A 12,822-nucleotide genomic window follows, 5' to 3' on the forward strand; every position below is an offset into this window, starting at 1 on the left:
GTATCATTTACATCTGTCCACAGCAACAGTTAGGACATTAGAAAAAATAATCTGACATTCACATCCCTGTAATTAAGTATTTATTTTGTTTGATATCTCACGTTGCACAGTGAATGCAATACTTTATTTTCCGTCTAAAGTTAAATCGAATTTTATATATAAAAAAATCCTAATCGAAATCTTCAATTGTAAAGATACTATACAATTCTACTGGGTGGGAAGTGGGCCCTTCTGTGTGGGCACTGAACCCGTAGCCATGCTTTGCTGGGAATGATGACTTAATGGGACACTGTGTTTCTATTTGCATAGCTAGCAAAGCTCCAATTTCAGGATGTCCTCAAATAATCGTGCATGCCCAGTCTAATGTAATGCTTGAAATAAAAGATAAATGTCAGACAGACTTTTATTGTTGTCTGTAAATATTAGATATATAATTAAAATGAGCATTTAAAACAAATGATTTTAGTTATTAGGGTTTTGTTTTTAATTTATGTAGGCATTCTTAGTAATTTATTTTATTTATTAATATAAATGCACACACTTACTTAAACAGGTAATATACATAGCAATAGCAATAGTAATGTGGTGCATATAGCTCTATCATGACAACTCTCAGAAGATTTTAGCATGGTAATGAATATGACAAAGTTGCTGTTGGTTATTGCTGTTGTTGTAGATTATTGCTACAGAGCAAGTATAGGAACTTGCCACTGCCAATACATTTGCCGATACGGTGCTGTGAGTATTTAAGACTTACTGCTACTGCACAAGACAAGTAGCATATATAATACCTGTAGCAGATGAGTACATGTGGAGCTGGGGAAGGTGGAGGGTTTCAAAGGACTCTGAAAGCACACTGCAAACTGCTCTAGTCTGCTCTAGTGAATGTAAACCAGCAAGTTCATTGGCTGCATGCAACATGAACCAATCAGCTTGTGCAAAGTAGTTTAATGATGTGAATATCATTAGTTTGCGTTAAGGACCCATCAGCCTGCGTCATCTAGAGTTTCATGACAGAACTTGGCATTTATCAGTGGCTTTACATTTAAGTTGAATTTCTCTGTGTTTGATGGCTCCTAAGCAGAACACAGAGAAAAACACAAGAAATGCATCTGTCGTGGTGTTCTACCTGTTCAGGTTTGCTGTCATTCTCAGCTGATTGGGTATGTAGGTTTAAATTGAAAGAAACTTACACTCTTAAAAATAAAGGTGCTTCATGATGCCATAGAAGAACCTTTTTGTCTGAAGGTTGCATAAAGAACCTTTAACATCTGAAGACCCTTTCTGTTTCACAAAAGGTTCTTTGTGGCGAAAAAAGATTATTCAGATTACAAAAAGGTAAGAAAGAAATGGTTCTTTAAAGAACCTTTGACTGAATGGTTCTTTGTGGAACCAAAACTGGTTCTTCTATGGCATCGTTGTGAAGAACCTTTTGAAGCACCTTTATTTTTAAGAGTGTACCTCAGTATTTCCTGGCGTTTGACACTCTGTGATGCTCTGGGGTATTATAGACACCAACAATTTTATATTTTATGTTGGGAAGGAGGGGAAAGGCTTGACTTACCTGCATTCGGGTTAACCACTTCATCTAAATGTGATTTCTACCCAGTCACAATAGTGACCGTAAAAAAGGTTTTCATTTATAAAGCTCTAAAAACCTTACTGACTGATGTTTTAGTGCACTTCCTGCAAATGTGGAAAAAATAAAGGGTCTCAATGAAATATGTGCAGTTTCACATGATTAGTGCAAATTGTCACATGACCAGAGCAGTTTATTTCCTGTTTGCACCTTGAGCTCCAAAACAAAAGGCTTTGTATGTTAACATAAAGATATGACAAAGATTTTTGGTACACATTATCTTTAAGGTGTCTAGTATTAATATATGAACTCACATATATTCAGTTTTGTTGAGTGTGGTCATAGAATGAGTAAACATGTTGATGGTCACAATAGTGACCGGTGGGATAACAGTGAACTTGGGTTTACAATATAAATCCAATTGCAGTTGCTAGTGAAAATTACACAAAAATGTTGCAATGACAAAATATTGCACTAAATTAAAAATTCAAATGTTACAAAAAATTTACAATATTGATGTTGCAATACTGGTAGGACTAATATAAACATTTGATGTTATATTTTACAAAAAAGTAAAAATTTTGAAATGCTTTGATGGTTCAATTTTTTTGTTTTTTTATCTCAGTGTTCCTATCAATGTTGCATAAAGTTTTTTTTATGCATAATAATAATAACCCTAGAATGTGATCAAACAGTTTAAAATAGCTGGGCTAAGATATATAACAATTTTTATGACTGCAGAAATATATTAATTCAGTACTCACCTTATCCCACCTGTCACAATTGTGACCGACCATAAAACACAATTTTTCACACACTTTTCCAAAACAATTCAAAAAATTATTATTGATTATTTATTTCAAAGGGTTACTAATGACACATCATTTGGATATTTTCATGTCTGGGAAAAAATTGGGATTAAACGGGTTAATTTTTAATTGGGAAAGAATCTTCCCTTTTTTTAAAGGTGCGCTAAGTAATTTGTATTTGTTTTACTGCTTCCTGTTCATCCCAGTGGTCTTTGACTTTATACTAACACCTTTTGCATGGATGCATCGTTTTAATTTATTAACTGCTAATGACTCACACCTGAGCTATTTTTCTTTTTGTTTTATGTCTTTATGTTGCGTATAATGCTTCATTCTTCATTCTTCTCACAGTGGCTGCTGTATTTCACCATCCTGACACACGCTAAATTACCTTTTTATGTGTGGTTGCTGTGGATGGTGCAGCTGCATCTTGGATGAAGACATTTCATGGTGTAGTGGCTATAATTGGTAAATGCTTCATCCATTGCTTGAGGTCTCTGCAATTGTCATCTTCAGGTACTGTTTGAAATGGTTTGGTGTTGCAGGTCGTTTGTCATGTTCATTGCATTCATCACTCCAACAGGGACTGGCTGTTTGAAAATATATATGCTTACATTTTTTTAAGCCCAAACTCATTCTGTTTGCACTGATGAGTTTCATAAATGATGATCCATACTGTCAATCTGAGTTGTGCCTATGCTACGCTATTGCTGTGTCTTTAATATGTATATGGTTTTGTTGTATATTTGATTTGCTTGTTATACTGTTATGTTTACTTTTTTGTAAAGTGCTTTGACCACTGGTAAAGTGGCAGGTAAGGTAAACATTTTGAATTTGGTCAAACTGCAAGACACTGCTGGTCAAGTGATCTCAACATGGAGATTTCGGTATTTCATGTGTTTCTACATTTGCTTTATTTTGATGTCTGCGGCTCTCCCTCACCTTGTTCTCCTGCTCTTTTCCCGAAGTCCAAAGATCTCACATCTCTCAGATTTTTCAAAACAAGCTTCCACTTTAAGGAGCGTTTCAGATGCCTGCAGAATATTAATTATGCATATTATGAACATATTTATTAATACATAATTATGATAATATATGTCTATTAAAATATATTTTAATAGATATATTCTCTCTCTGCTAATGTACATTATACAGTTAGGGTACAATGTGATTTTTTCCAATTTTATTTTATTTTCCTCTTAACCACTAGATGTCCTAAATATCACAACAAGTGCATGACTAACATAATCTCTTACCTTGTGTTGTTCCATAAAGTAAACGCTTCCTCCTTCATTCTATCAGAAAAGTTCATAAAATCTTGCAGCCAATTCCTGGCACCAAGGAACTGTAATAAAAGAAATGTATCAAAATCAGTTATATAAACCAGTAGTCTGACAGACTTAATGTAAAATAAAGAATACAGTTTTCCAGAAGGCCTCTTCAAAACGAGCGCGAATTTTTGGTATGCTATAATGAGAGATAATAAGACATAATGTCTTCTGTGAATACTGGCCCGAAGCACATTTATAAAACGTCAGTTGTACAATTGAAATTACTCCAAATTTACCAACATGTGTAATATTAGTGCAATATTAAGTATTCACCGTTGAATCTCTGCTGCAAAGCTACGTAGACTACCGCTCCAGTGCCCCGCCAAATTATTGCTGACGTAATATTTTAAATGTATTAATTTTTGTCCTCTACTTTTTACCCTTTTTAGTGATATTAAGACTTTGTAATTATATAACTAAATTCATAAAATTGTTCATGACTTTCAGCTCTTTTTGTACTGAAATACTGTGGGCAAGACAACCCTGAGTTACGTTGTATTTATAGTTGAGATTTTTATTTTATTTTTATTTCTCCTTTTTTTAATTAGTTTATGTTTAATTAGTTATGTTCCGTTGGTTATGGTTGTTTTCCACGACGTTCTCCACGAGATGGAGCTATATCACCGTGTCTTTGTGCAGGAGTAGGCCTATTTTGCAATTAATTAAATGACTGACAATAATTACGTTTTTAAAATCCCCCCTCTCCCCTCCCCCTTTTCCTTTTTTCCTTCTTTTTTTTTGAACGAATCGTTCCATACTTTATTATCACCCCCCCACACACACACACACAATTTAGAGGTAAAGTAAAGAGTTCAAAGCACCCTGCCACATTTATTAGAAAGATGATGGTTATGGCCAAATACTCATGACTTTTCATTATATTCACGTAGCATATTAATAACGTGAGTGCTATTTCTTGTCAGTGGTCCAGTCATTACTGAGGAGAAAAGTGTGTTTTGGAAATACCCTCGGCCCCTCCCCAGCTCAGTATCCTTGTTTCAACTAAACCATGGCCTAGTGACATTAAGTCTGGCTATAAGGCAAATTTTTACACCTTGTGAATCTTTTTATAAACCTTACGGTCATCAAGACCAAAAACAACGAGTCTTCAAAGAATAACCACAGTCATACGCAATAATTCTGAATAATATTTTCCATCCCTGATGTTTGCTGTATGTGGTGTTTAAGTGTGATGGCAGTGTTGCTCCTACAGATATTGCTGTGCATCGAAATGCAAGTTGTGAATTTGGAAATTGTGACTGGCACAGTTTTTAACGCGTTATCAGTTGAGTTATTTCTTTTAAAGTTAGACAGGCTTTTATTTTCTTTAAATCAGTAATTCTGTAATTTCTCTGAAAGAATCCCTTATCCTAGTAAATTGTATATATAATTTAATTTCTTATAATTTCTTATATTGCATATTGTTTAAAATGTATAGTGTATATAGCTTTGTGTATTGTGTATAGTGAAGTTCAATTATATATTTAATAGACCAGCCATAAGGCCTCTCAAATATAGGCCATTCATACTCATGGTTCATGAGGCAACATGTGAGAGAGAGCATGCATGTGTGTGGGGTGGGTGGGGGGGTGGAGCCTGACTCATCCATATTTTCCAATCACCTTTTTCTTAATTTGACCTACTCACCTATGGAACAGAAATGATTGTTGGATTATCCCATTGAGATTAGGGACAGTCCTTTAGCATCAGTGTGTTATTTCACTCTTTGAATGGACAAATGGCACTCATTCTCTATTTTACTGTGCTCAAGCCACTCACTAACTTTGTAATCAGTACGTCGAACAGTAGACTGCTGCATTTTGTCAGTGTTTCTGTTTGTTGGTCTTCACTCCTACATGTTTACAACCACACAGTGTGCAGAGCAGTTGAGCATGCACAGGAAATGTGACACGTTCTGAAATGACAGTTCATGGAAACTAAATTGCTTCTGCCCTTTTCTATATGCAAATTAAATTCTGCAGGGGCTAAAATATAGTTTGAATTTATGCTTACCAATGCACAAACATCTACAAGGGAGCACAATGTATCCAGAGAATAGGGTATTGACATATTAGCTAAATGTAGGATTGTAGCATGGCCAATGATAATTTGTAATACCGCTAACTGATGTGAGATGTTTCATAGTTTGATGTTGTTTCCCTCGACAACACATTTTAAACAGCCTAGCAACCATCCAGAACACTTTAGAAATTGCTTAGTGACACCCTAGCAACCACTCTACCTTGCCTTTATCTCAAGAACAACTGGCAATAGTTTGTGGTTTAGTACACCAGCTATGAAGCCTGACACATGTATCTACAGTCTTGTGAATTTCTCTGAGAGAGGATGTGTCAGCTCCCTTGTGTCTGTTTTGGTTTCAAGATATGAATCGATATAATTTGCTATTTGAGTTTCTGATCTTTATCTCCAAACCACTTTGTACCTGGTTTCCGATACAACTCTTGTAAATTGTGCAAGTCGATGGCAGTCTAGTTTTATTGAATGAAGTGTGTTTGAATATCAAAATTGTACATTAATGGTGTACGTCCATTGGGAGAAGGGAATTGTGAAAGGTACACAGTCATCTTGGGTCCACTGGGGGTAAGAAGAGGTCTATATCAGTGAATAGTGTCAGTCACGTAAAGTTGTGTTGCGAGTTATAATTAATTTATGGCGGCTTTTTATGCATTTAGCAGACGCTTTTATCCAAAGTGACTTACAGTGCATTCAGGCTATACTTTTTTTACCAGCATGTGTATTCCCTGGGAATCGAAACCCTGACCTTTTGTGCTGCTAACGCAATGCTCTACCACTGAGCCACAGGGACACCTTTTTAGGGCCCAAGCCGGTAAGGTGCAGGCCCTATTGTTTTTCTAAGGATTATTATTATTATTATTATTTTTCTTTCAAGGTTTTTGGGGGTTTTGTATATTGTTCTGTGTATGTGTGTTTCACAGTCTTAATGGTTTGGATTAACCCTTTAATTGCCGTATCCCTTAAAACCAGACTGCCAGAGGGTTACTGTAAATGCACATGCCCACTGTACACCGTTCTCCTGATGCCACCGGGGCGGCGTTTGCATTGACAGCTTGGGCCCGCCATCGCTGCTTGCAGCTATATTTTTTCTTTTGTTTTTTGTTGTTGTTTCAGAACACAGTGTCTGTTCACATGTAGAAGCTTGTCTTATTATTTGATATAAGATAATGGAAACAGATTTTCTTCTTAGCATGTTTCCCCAAGGGACGGACATTCCTATGTTCCCAGAGTCCTATGTATTCCAGATTTATATGGCACATAAGAATACATGATTATGTTCACCAGGCTATAAAGTATGTTCTAATCACTCAAAGATTCAATTATGTAGAGTTGGGGTACTTGGACTCTGACACTTTGGACGCAGAAATCCAGAAGTACAGACGAATCCACGTCATGTGTAATATAAAATATGAAAAAATAAGTAACAACATAAAATTAAGATAAAAAGATATTAATAAACGTCTGCCACTCAATTGATTAAAAACTAGGACTCGACTCGGATTCGACAAGGTGGACTCGGACCTAACACTATTATGTTCTTGGATAACGAAGCCACCTGCACTGAACATCTACTTCTCTAACTTTTCAAATGATTTCATTACAGTCCTCCACAAAGTCTGCCTTCAACATCAAGTGAATTAATAAAGTGGTCTTTATCTATGTTGTTAAGTTGAACCTACTTTATGTGCCATATACATCTGGTAAACATAAGACCTTGGGAACATAGGACCCTTTTTCATGTGCAATATAAATTCATGTGTTTCTTATGTGCTATATAAATCTGGGGGACATAGGACTCTAGAAACATAGGCATGCTCCAGCTTCAATGCACACATAGCATGAGGGCCTTATTTTCAGTGGAACCTTTAGATATCCTCAGCCTACACAATGTGTCAGTCCCTGAACATTCTCCCCGAAACTTTAAGCAGTGATACATTTCAATGACAAGTGGGTGAACTTCGATTTCGGAGTGTAATGCGGTGAGGAGAACCGTGATGAGCATAAACTTCAAAGGTTCATGCTCTAGTTAACTAGAGTTGTGACTTTTTTCCGACCTAATCCATTCTCTCTCATCTTTCACAGATCATTACTGTATACCTGTATACTGTTGTCATTTCCTTTTAATTTACATTTTAGATACTGTATATAGATTATTATGGTATTGTTGTACAATTTTAATTGTTAGATATCGTCTAGCAGGTCAAGACCTCTGAGGTAATAGTTTATGTGGCATACCCAATATTTCTCACTACAATTTGCTTTAGCAAAAGTAATCAGACATCAAAGCATACCGACTTCTTGGAAAGTGCCAAGTAATTGCCAATTTAAAAACTAATGGGACTTTTTTGATTTTGCCAAATGATTTGTAGTTGTTTTTCCTCCACAGCATTGCTGATTCCACATAAGTTTTAATGCTCACTTGTTCAAGGAAGAAGCATCTGAAAGCTGATGTCATTAACGTTTGGTGTAGAGATGCTCACGGTGCATTTTGGATGCAAAGCAGGACCCGAAAATGAAAGTGCTGACAATCACTCACTCACTCACATACACACATATAAATAGATATACTTTTATTTTCAAATTGAACGTCTAATGACAGATCATTTGCTGACAGTATAGTGCTCTTGTTTTCAATGGGTTGATGATCAAGTCATGTAGAAGAGGTATTTACCATGAAATCACAGGAACTGCAACAGGTGAGGGGAGATCCAGCAATTCATACTGTCTCACAATCCTGTTTTATTTAATTTCTTTTAATCTGTCACTTTTCAAAAGCCAACAAATGACTTTTTCCTGCAAAAAGTACCTTAATTGATTCTCATTAAATTCTTCAGGCTGTCGGTGTGCATCTTCCTCCAGGCCTCTGCCTCAGATCTTTCTCTCTGTCTCACTGTATGTGTTTGACACCACCCTTCAGTAGAAGGCTGGATCTGTGGTCAACTCTGCTCTGCTTATCGTAAGCTGCCGCTGCCACTTACCAGAAGTGATGGGAGACTGGGGGTTTCTCAGTGACATCACTTCATGCGACGAGGCAGAACTGTTGCACTCATGCATGAAGCAGAAAAGTAATGTCATGTGTTTAATCATCTTTTGAGTACTAGAAGATGATCGAAGTTTCATAGTTCCTTCATTCATTCATTCTCTTCGTTCTTTTCTTTACATTCACGAATTTTTTCAACTCGCCACAGTTTCCGCTGTGGGCGCTGCTGTTTCTTGTGTATCTCTGGCTGTTTTTGAGCATGATTCAAATGAGATATTATCAAGATCTGAGAAGCTTTCGATTCTCTAAGTCACTGTTGTTTTGACGCTCAGCAGCAATGATATCCTGCTTGTTCATGGTGTGTATTTGAAGTTTCACTTTTCAATTCAATCCTTTTTTTTCCCCAATGAAATTGAATGTCTTAACAAATAATGAAATGAAAAATGCAACATGATCAAGCAAATAATTAAAGGAACTTAATTAACATGAACAAGCACATCATTACTATAGCATTTGCCTCAGCGAAAAATAGTCTAACCCTCTAACCAAATATAATATGTATCAGTTATTTACAATTGCTGGGTCACAATTCTAAAAGAAGGGAAAAACAATACTAAAATGCAAATTATAAAATGCAGTATAACTGTGCATTAAGCATTAAGCAATTATAAATAAGCATGCCAGCGCTTAAAAGGGATGCAAATACACATATTTTTAGTTTGTCAATGTCAAACTCCATGGTATTTTGATGTTAATTTATTTGTCACTTGGTAGTAGAAACTAAGCAAATTAGTCAGATGCCAGCATGAACAGGTTGCACGACGTGCCATCATCCTCAAAAAAGGAACAAACAAAATTACAAAAGGCAAAAGAAAATATGCCCCATACTACATTAAATATGGTAAATATGGCTGATCTCATCATCACTAAGCAGTAGCCTGCTGTGTATCACATGCATTGTTTGCATTTAACATGCATGAGTTTTATGCATGCCTGCAACTCACTCATGCACCGTCCGGGACGAACTGCAGTTCTGGTGGCCTTACAGCAGAGTTAAGTAGTTAGTGTAGCTGTTAATGTAGAGTTGTGTAGTTAAATATATAATATGGATGGATATAAATAAACATCTACAGTGGCATAGAAAAAGACCAAAAAAAAAAGTATAAGTTTAAGTATATTATCAGAACCAATGTAATCCAGCCTCTTGAGAATTTCCCAAAGAAAATACCAGTAATGTCTTGCAAAAATTTTTTATTTTTGCTATACTGTGGGTAGAGTTCAAATTTGAGCCGTTTCTGGACACTTAAGCAAACATACAGAGCCAGATATAAAAATGTTTTACTGAGCAGACAAATGAATGCAATAAAAACAAAGAAAAACATGTATTTTGTGTTTTCATTGACAAAATTATCTATATATTGTCTATTTTCTCACCTGCATTTACTGCAGTACACTCAATCTTTCACCGAAAGTACGTAAGCAATATGCATATACTGTTTAAATACTCTTTACTTAAAAAGCAAAAAAGACATTTGCGCTAAAAGCACGAACAACTAAAATACCTTATTAGAAACAAAAGGTCAGGAAAATAAGTTTGGTCTCATTTAGAAGAGATAGCTTGGTATTTTGTCCCAGCTTAAACTGACACATCTTAAAGTGATCAGACAGAGATGTGACATAACACATTGTTGGCCAGAATTCATAAAACATCATGCTTCTCCTTAGTCGTTCGTATTTTTCCGGAAGCCTTTTCCCTGCACGTAGAGATGGAGGGATTTCAGCTCGTCCATGACCTTCTCCTGGATATGCACATCGCTGACCTGTAAGACCAATGAAGATAAAGAGTTAATAAGAAACATACAGAAACAGGATTTATCCGTTTTTCAATAGTTCGAAACTCATTCTTACCCTCTTACTGGCAGACTTCAGTTTTTGTAGCTGTAAAACAGCAAGCTGATTTGGGTTCATTTTTTTCTCCAAAATCTAGATAAAAGTACATATATGAGCGTTTTAATTGCTTCTGAGTAAAATGTTCTATTATTTAATATATACTGGAAATATGTACAAGAATATTTACCATTGGAGAGGAAGTTGTGGTTATGTCAGACATCTTATATAGCTTTTTGCATCTATTTTTTTTCTGAAACATAGAAATGGTAAAGAAGTTAAGAAATTTGTCAGTCTAAGAAAACAACCTAAGCTTAAGAAATTGCCTTTAGTTTAAAAACTAAATATTTAAGTAAAAATGTTGCTATATTGTTAACAAACCAGGCGGCACCTCGCTGAAAAGACCAGCATGGTCTGATTTTGGTTAGTGCTTGTCTAGCTAAACGTAGACATGATGATGTAACATGACAAAGTTTATGATGTGTTCTGAAAATGGAATGTGCTGACCTTATAAACACAGTTTCTGAGTTGATCCATAATGTGTATAAGTTCATGATGGTGGTTTATTTCTTCGTTTTTATGGACATAGGTCCCATTTGTCTTATCGAGAACATCTTGAAATAGGTCAATGATTTTCTGGAGGACACAGCTATGAAGATTTTTCTGGTGAATGAAAATGATACAATTCAGTTTAGAATACATTTGTGAAACCTGATGCCACCAGAAATGTAGATGGCATGATAGTATTTCCAGAGGTACATCTTGATCATATTTCTGTACTGTTAAGACATGCGTACATGCACATGACTAGAGTAGTAGCATTTTTTTCTGAGAGTGAAGTCTGAAATATGTGACACATGACACAGAATTCAGTTTCTTATAGGTGTATTAAGATTGTTGCTAAAATTCATGGAGCCCAAGACAACATTTTTATGGGTTGGGCTTCTTTTATGGGTTGGCCCCATGCCCAATTAGCTGGCTATATCATATAGGACCTCATTGAGCCCCGCCTCATAACAAGACCCCCAATGAATTTCATTCGCCAATGAATAACATATGATATGATAATGCGATAACTCATAATATGAATTCAGACAATGCATCTTACCTTTTTTCGAATTTTGTCAAAGGAGCTGTGCTTCAGGAGGATCTTCTCACCATCCAAAGCTATCTGAGAGGATCATTCAAATGGTCACCCATAGAAATATTCAAAGTCTCCAAGGCATTTTCAAAAAGGTTACTAGTAAACTGATTCTGCACATGAACACCTGACTTTTAGTTCTAGTTGCAGCCCTTTGTTTTAGCGCAAGACAAGCACTTTGTACAGATTAGTTTTGTAACAAGTGCATGCAGTTATTTGCATGTGAATAATGGGCAATTTGAGTTCTAGCACTAGGCTGATAGTAGGATCAGAATACTCACCACCACATCTTTGCTGACAAGCTCGGCTACATTAGCCATCACGCTCAGATCAAAACAGGGTTCCTCGATGACACACCTGCCATCTCGGAGTACCGCCACACATTCGTGCATTGGAATGCCGAAAATCAGGATCAGAAAATAATACAGCAAAGCACTGGCCATACTCGGTTCCAAAGTGACTAAATGAATGTATGTGAATGCAGGTCCTACTGATACACCTGCTTCATTCCGTTCTTCCTTCTTTTTGCCTTCGCTCTGGTCCTCACCTTTGTATTTATTCTAGTTTCCAGGTGACGTCAGCGAAGTCCTTTCTCTTTGTTCTGACTTTCCAGTTGAGATCAAGATGGGTGATGATGTCAGACTCCTGAACCGTAATGCAATCCACGTTGGCTAGTGCTTCCAATGGGGATTGTGTCTGGGCTCAGATTGACACTGCAGAATGCAAAGTTTTCTGGCTGCTTCATGCTACTCAAAGGAGCTTAAAGAAATGAAAGTCACCACAAAATTGCATTACAGCTTTATAATGAGGTCATGACATTTATGCGGCTCGAGGATGTCCCAGATTCTAAATCTTTACTCAAACCACAGTCTTGGTCAAGGAAAGTTCATTAAGGGCAACATAAATGGCATTGTGAATTATACTTGTACAAAAGACAGTAAGAAAGTATGAAATGTTGTATTTGCAGAATTAAGACTCTAAAGCTAGACGATTGATCAAATGGAAACTAGACGATTGATCAACCGAAAAGGTGATAAGGGTCACTAATGGAAACTGAG

General features: G+C 36.2%; 1 protein-coding gene across 1 annotated transcript; it reads right to left on the bottom strand.

The window, feature by feature from the left end:
• Positions 1-10,457: 10,457 nt before the first annotated feature.
• On the bottom strand, positions 10,458-12,207 carry LOC107595111 (uncharacterized). Its single transcript, XM_016285459.1, has 6 exons — positions 12,049-12,207; positions 11,732-11,794; positions 11,131-11,286; positions 10,802-10,876; positions 10,645-10,710; positions 10,458-10,556 (listed from the first exon to the last, which is right to left on the bottom strand). The coding sequence occupies exons 1-6, from the start codon at positions 12,205-12,207 to the stop codon at positions 10,458-10,460; spliced, it is 618 nt and encodes a 205-aa protein (XP_016140945.1).
• Positions 12,208-12,822: the final 615 nt, after the last annotated feature.

Source organism: Sinocyclocheilus grahami, unplaced genomic scaffold, assembly GCF_001515645.1.
Source record: "Sinocyclocheilus grahami isolate Dianchi unplaced genomic scaffold, SAMN03320097.WGS_v1.1 scaffold1.1, whole genome shotgun sequence".
Lineage (NCBI taxonomy): Eukaryota > Metazoa > Chordata > Actinopteri > Cypriniformes > Cyprinidae > Sinocyclocheilus > Sinocyclocheilus grahami.

Excerpts from the sequence above, each read along its gene's own strand:
- LOC107595111 (XM_016285459.1), bottom strand. The coding sequence starts at position 12,207 with ATGGCCAGTGCTTTGCTGTATTATTTTCTGATCCTGATTTTCGGCATT. Across the intron at positions 11,795-12,048 it reads AGCTTGTCAGCAAAGATGTG|ATAGCTTTGGATGGTGAGAA; the intron begins GTGGTGAGTATT and ends TGATCCTCTCAG. Across the intron at positions 10,557-10,644 it reads TGAAGTCTGCCAGTAAGAGG|GTCAGCGATGTGCATATCCA; the intron begins GTAAGAATGAGT and ends TTGGTCTTACAG.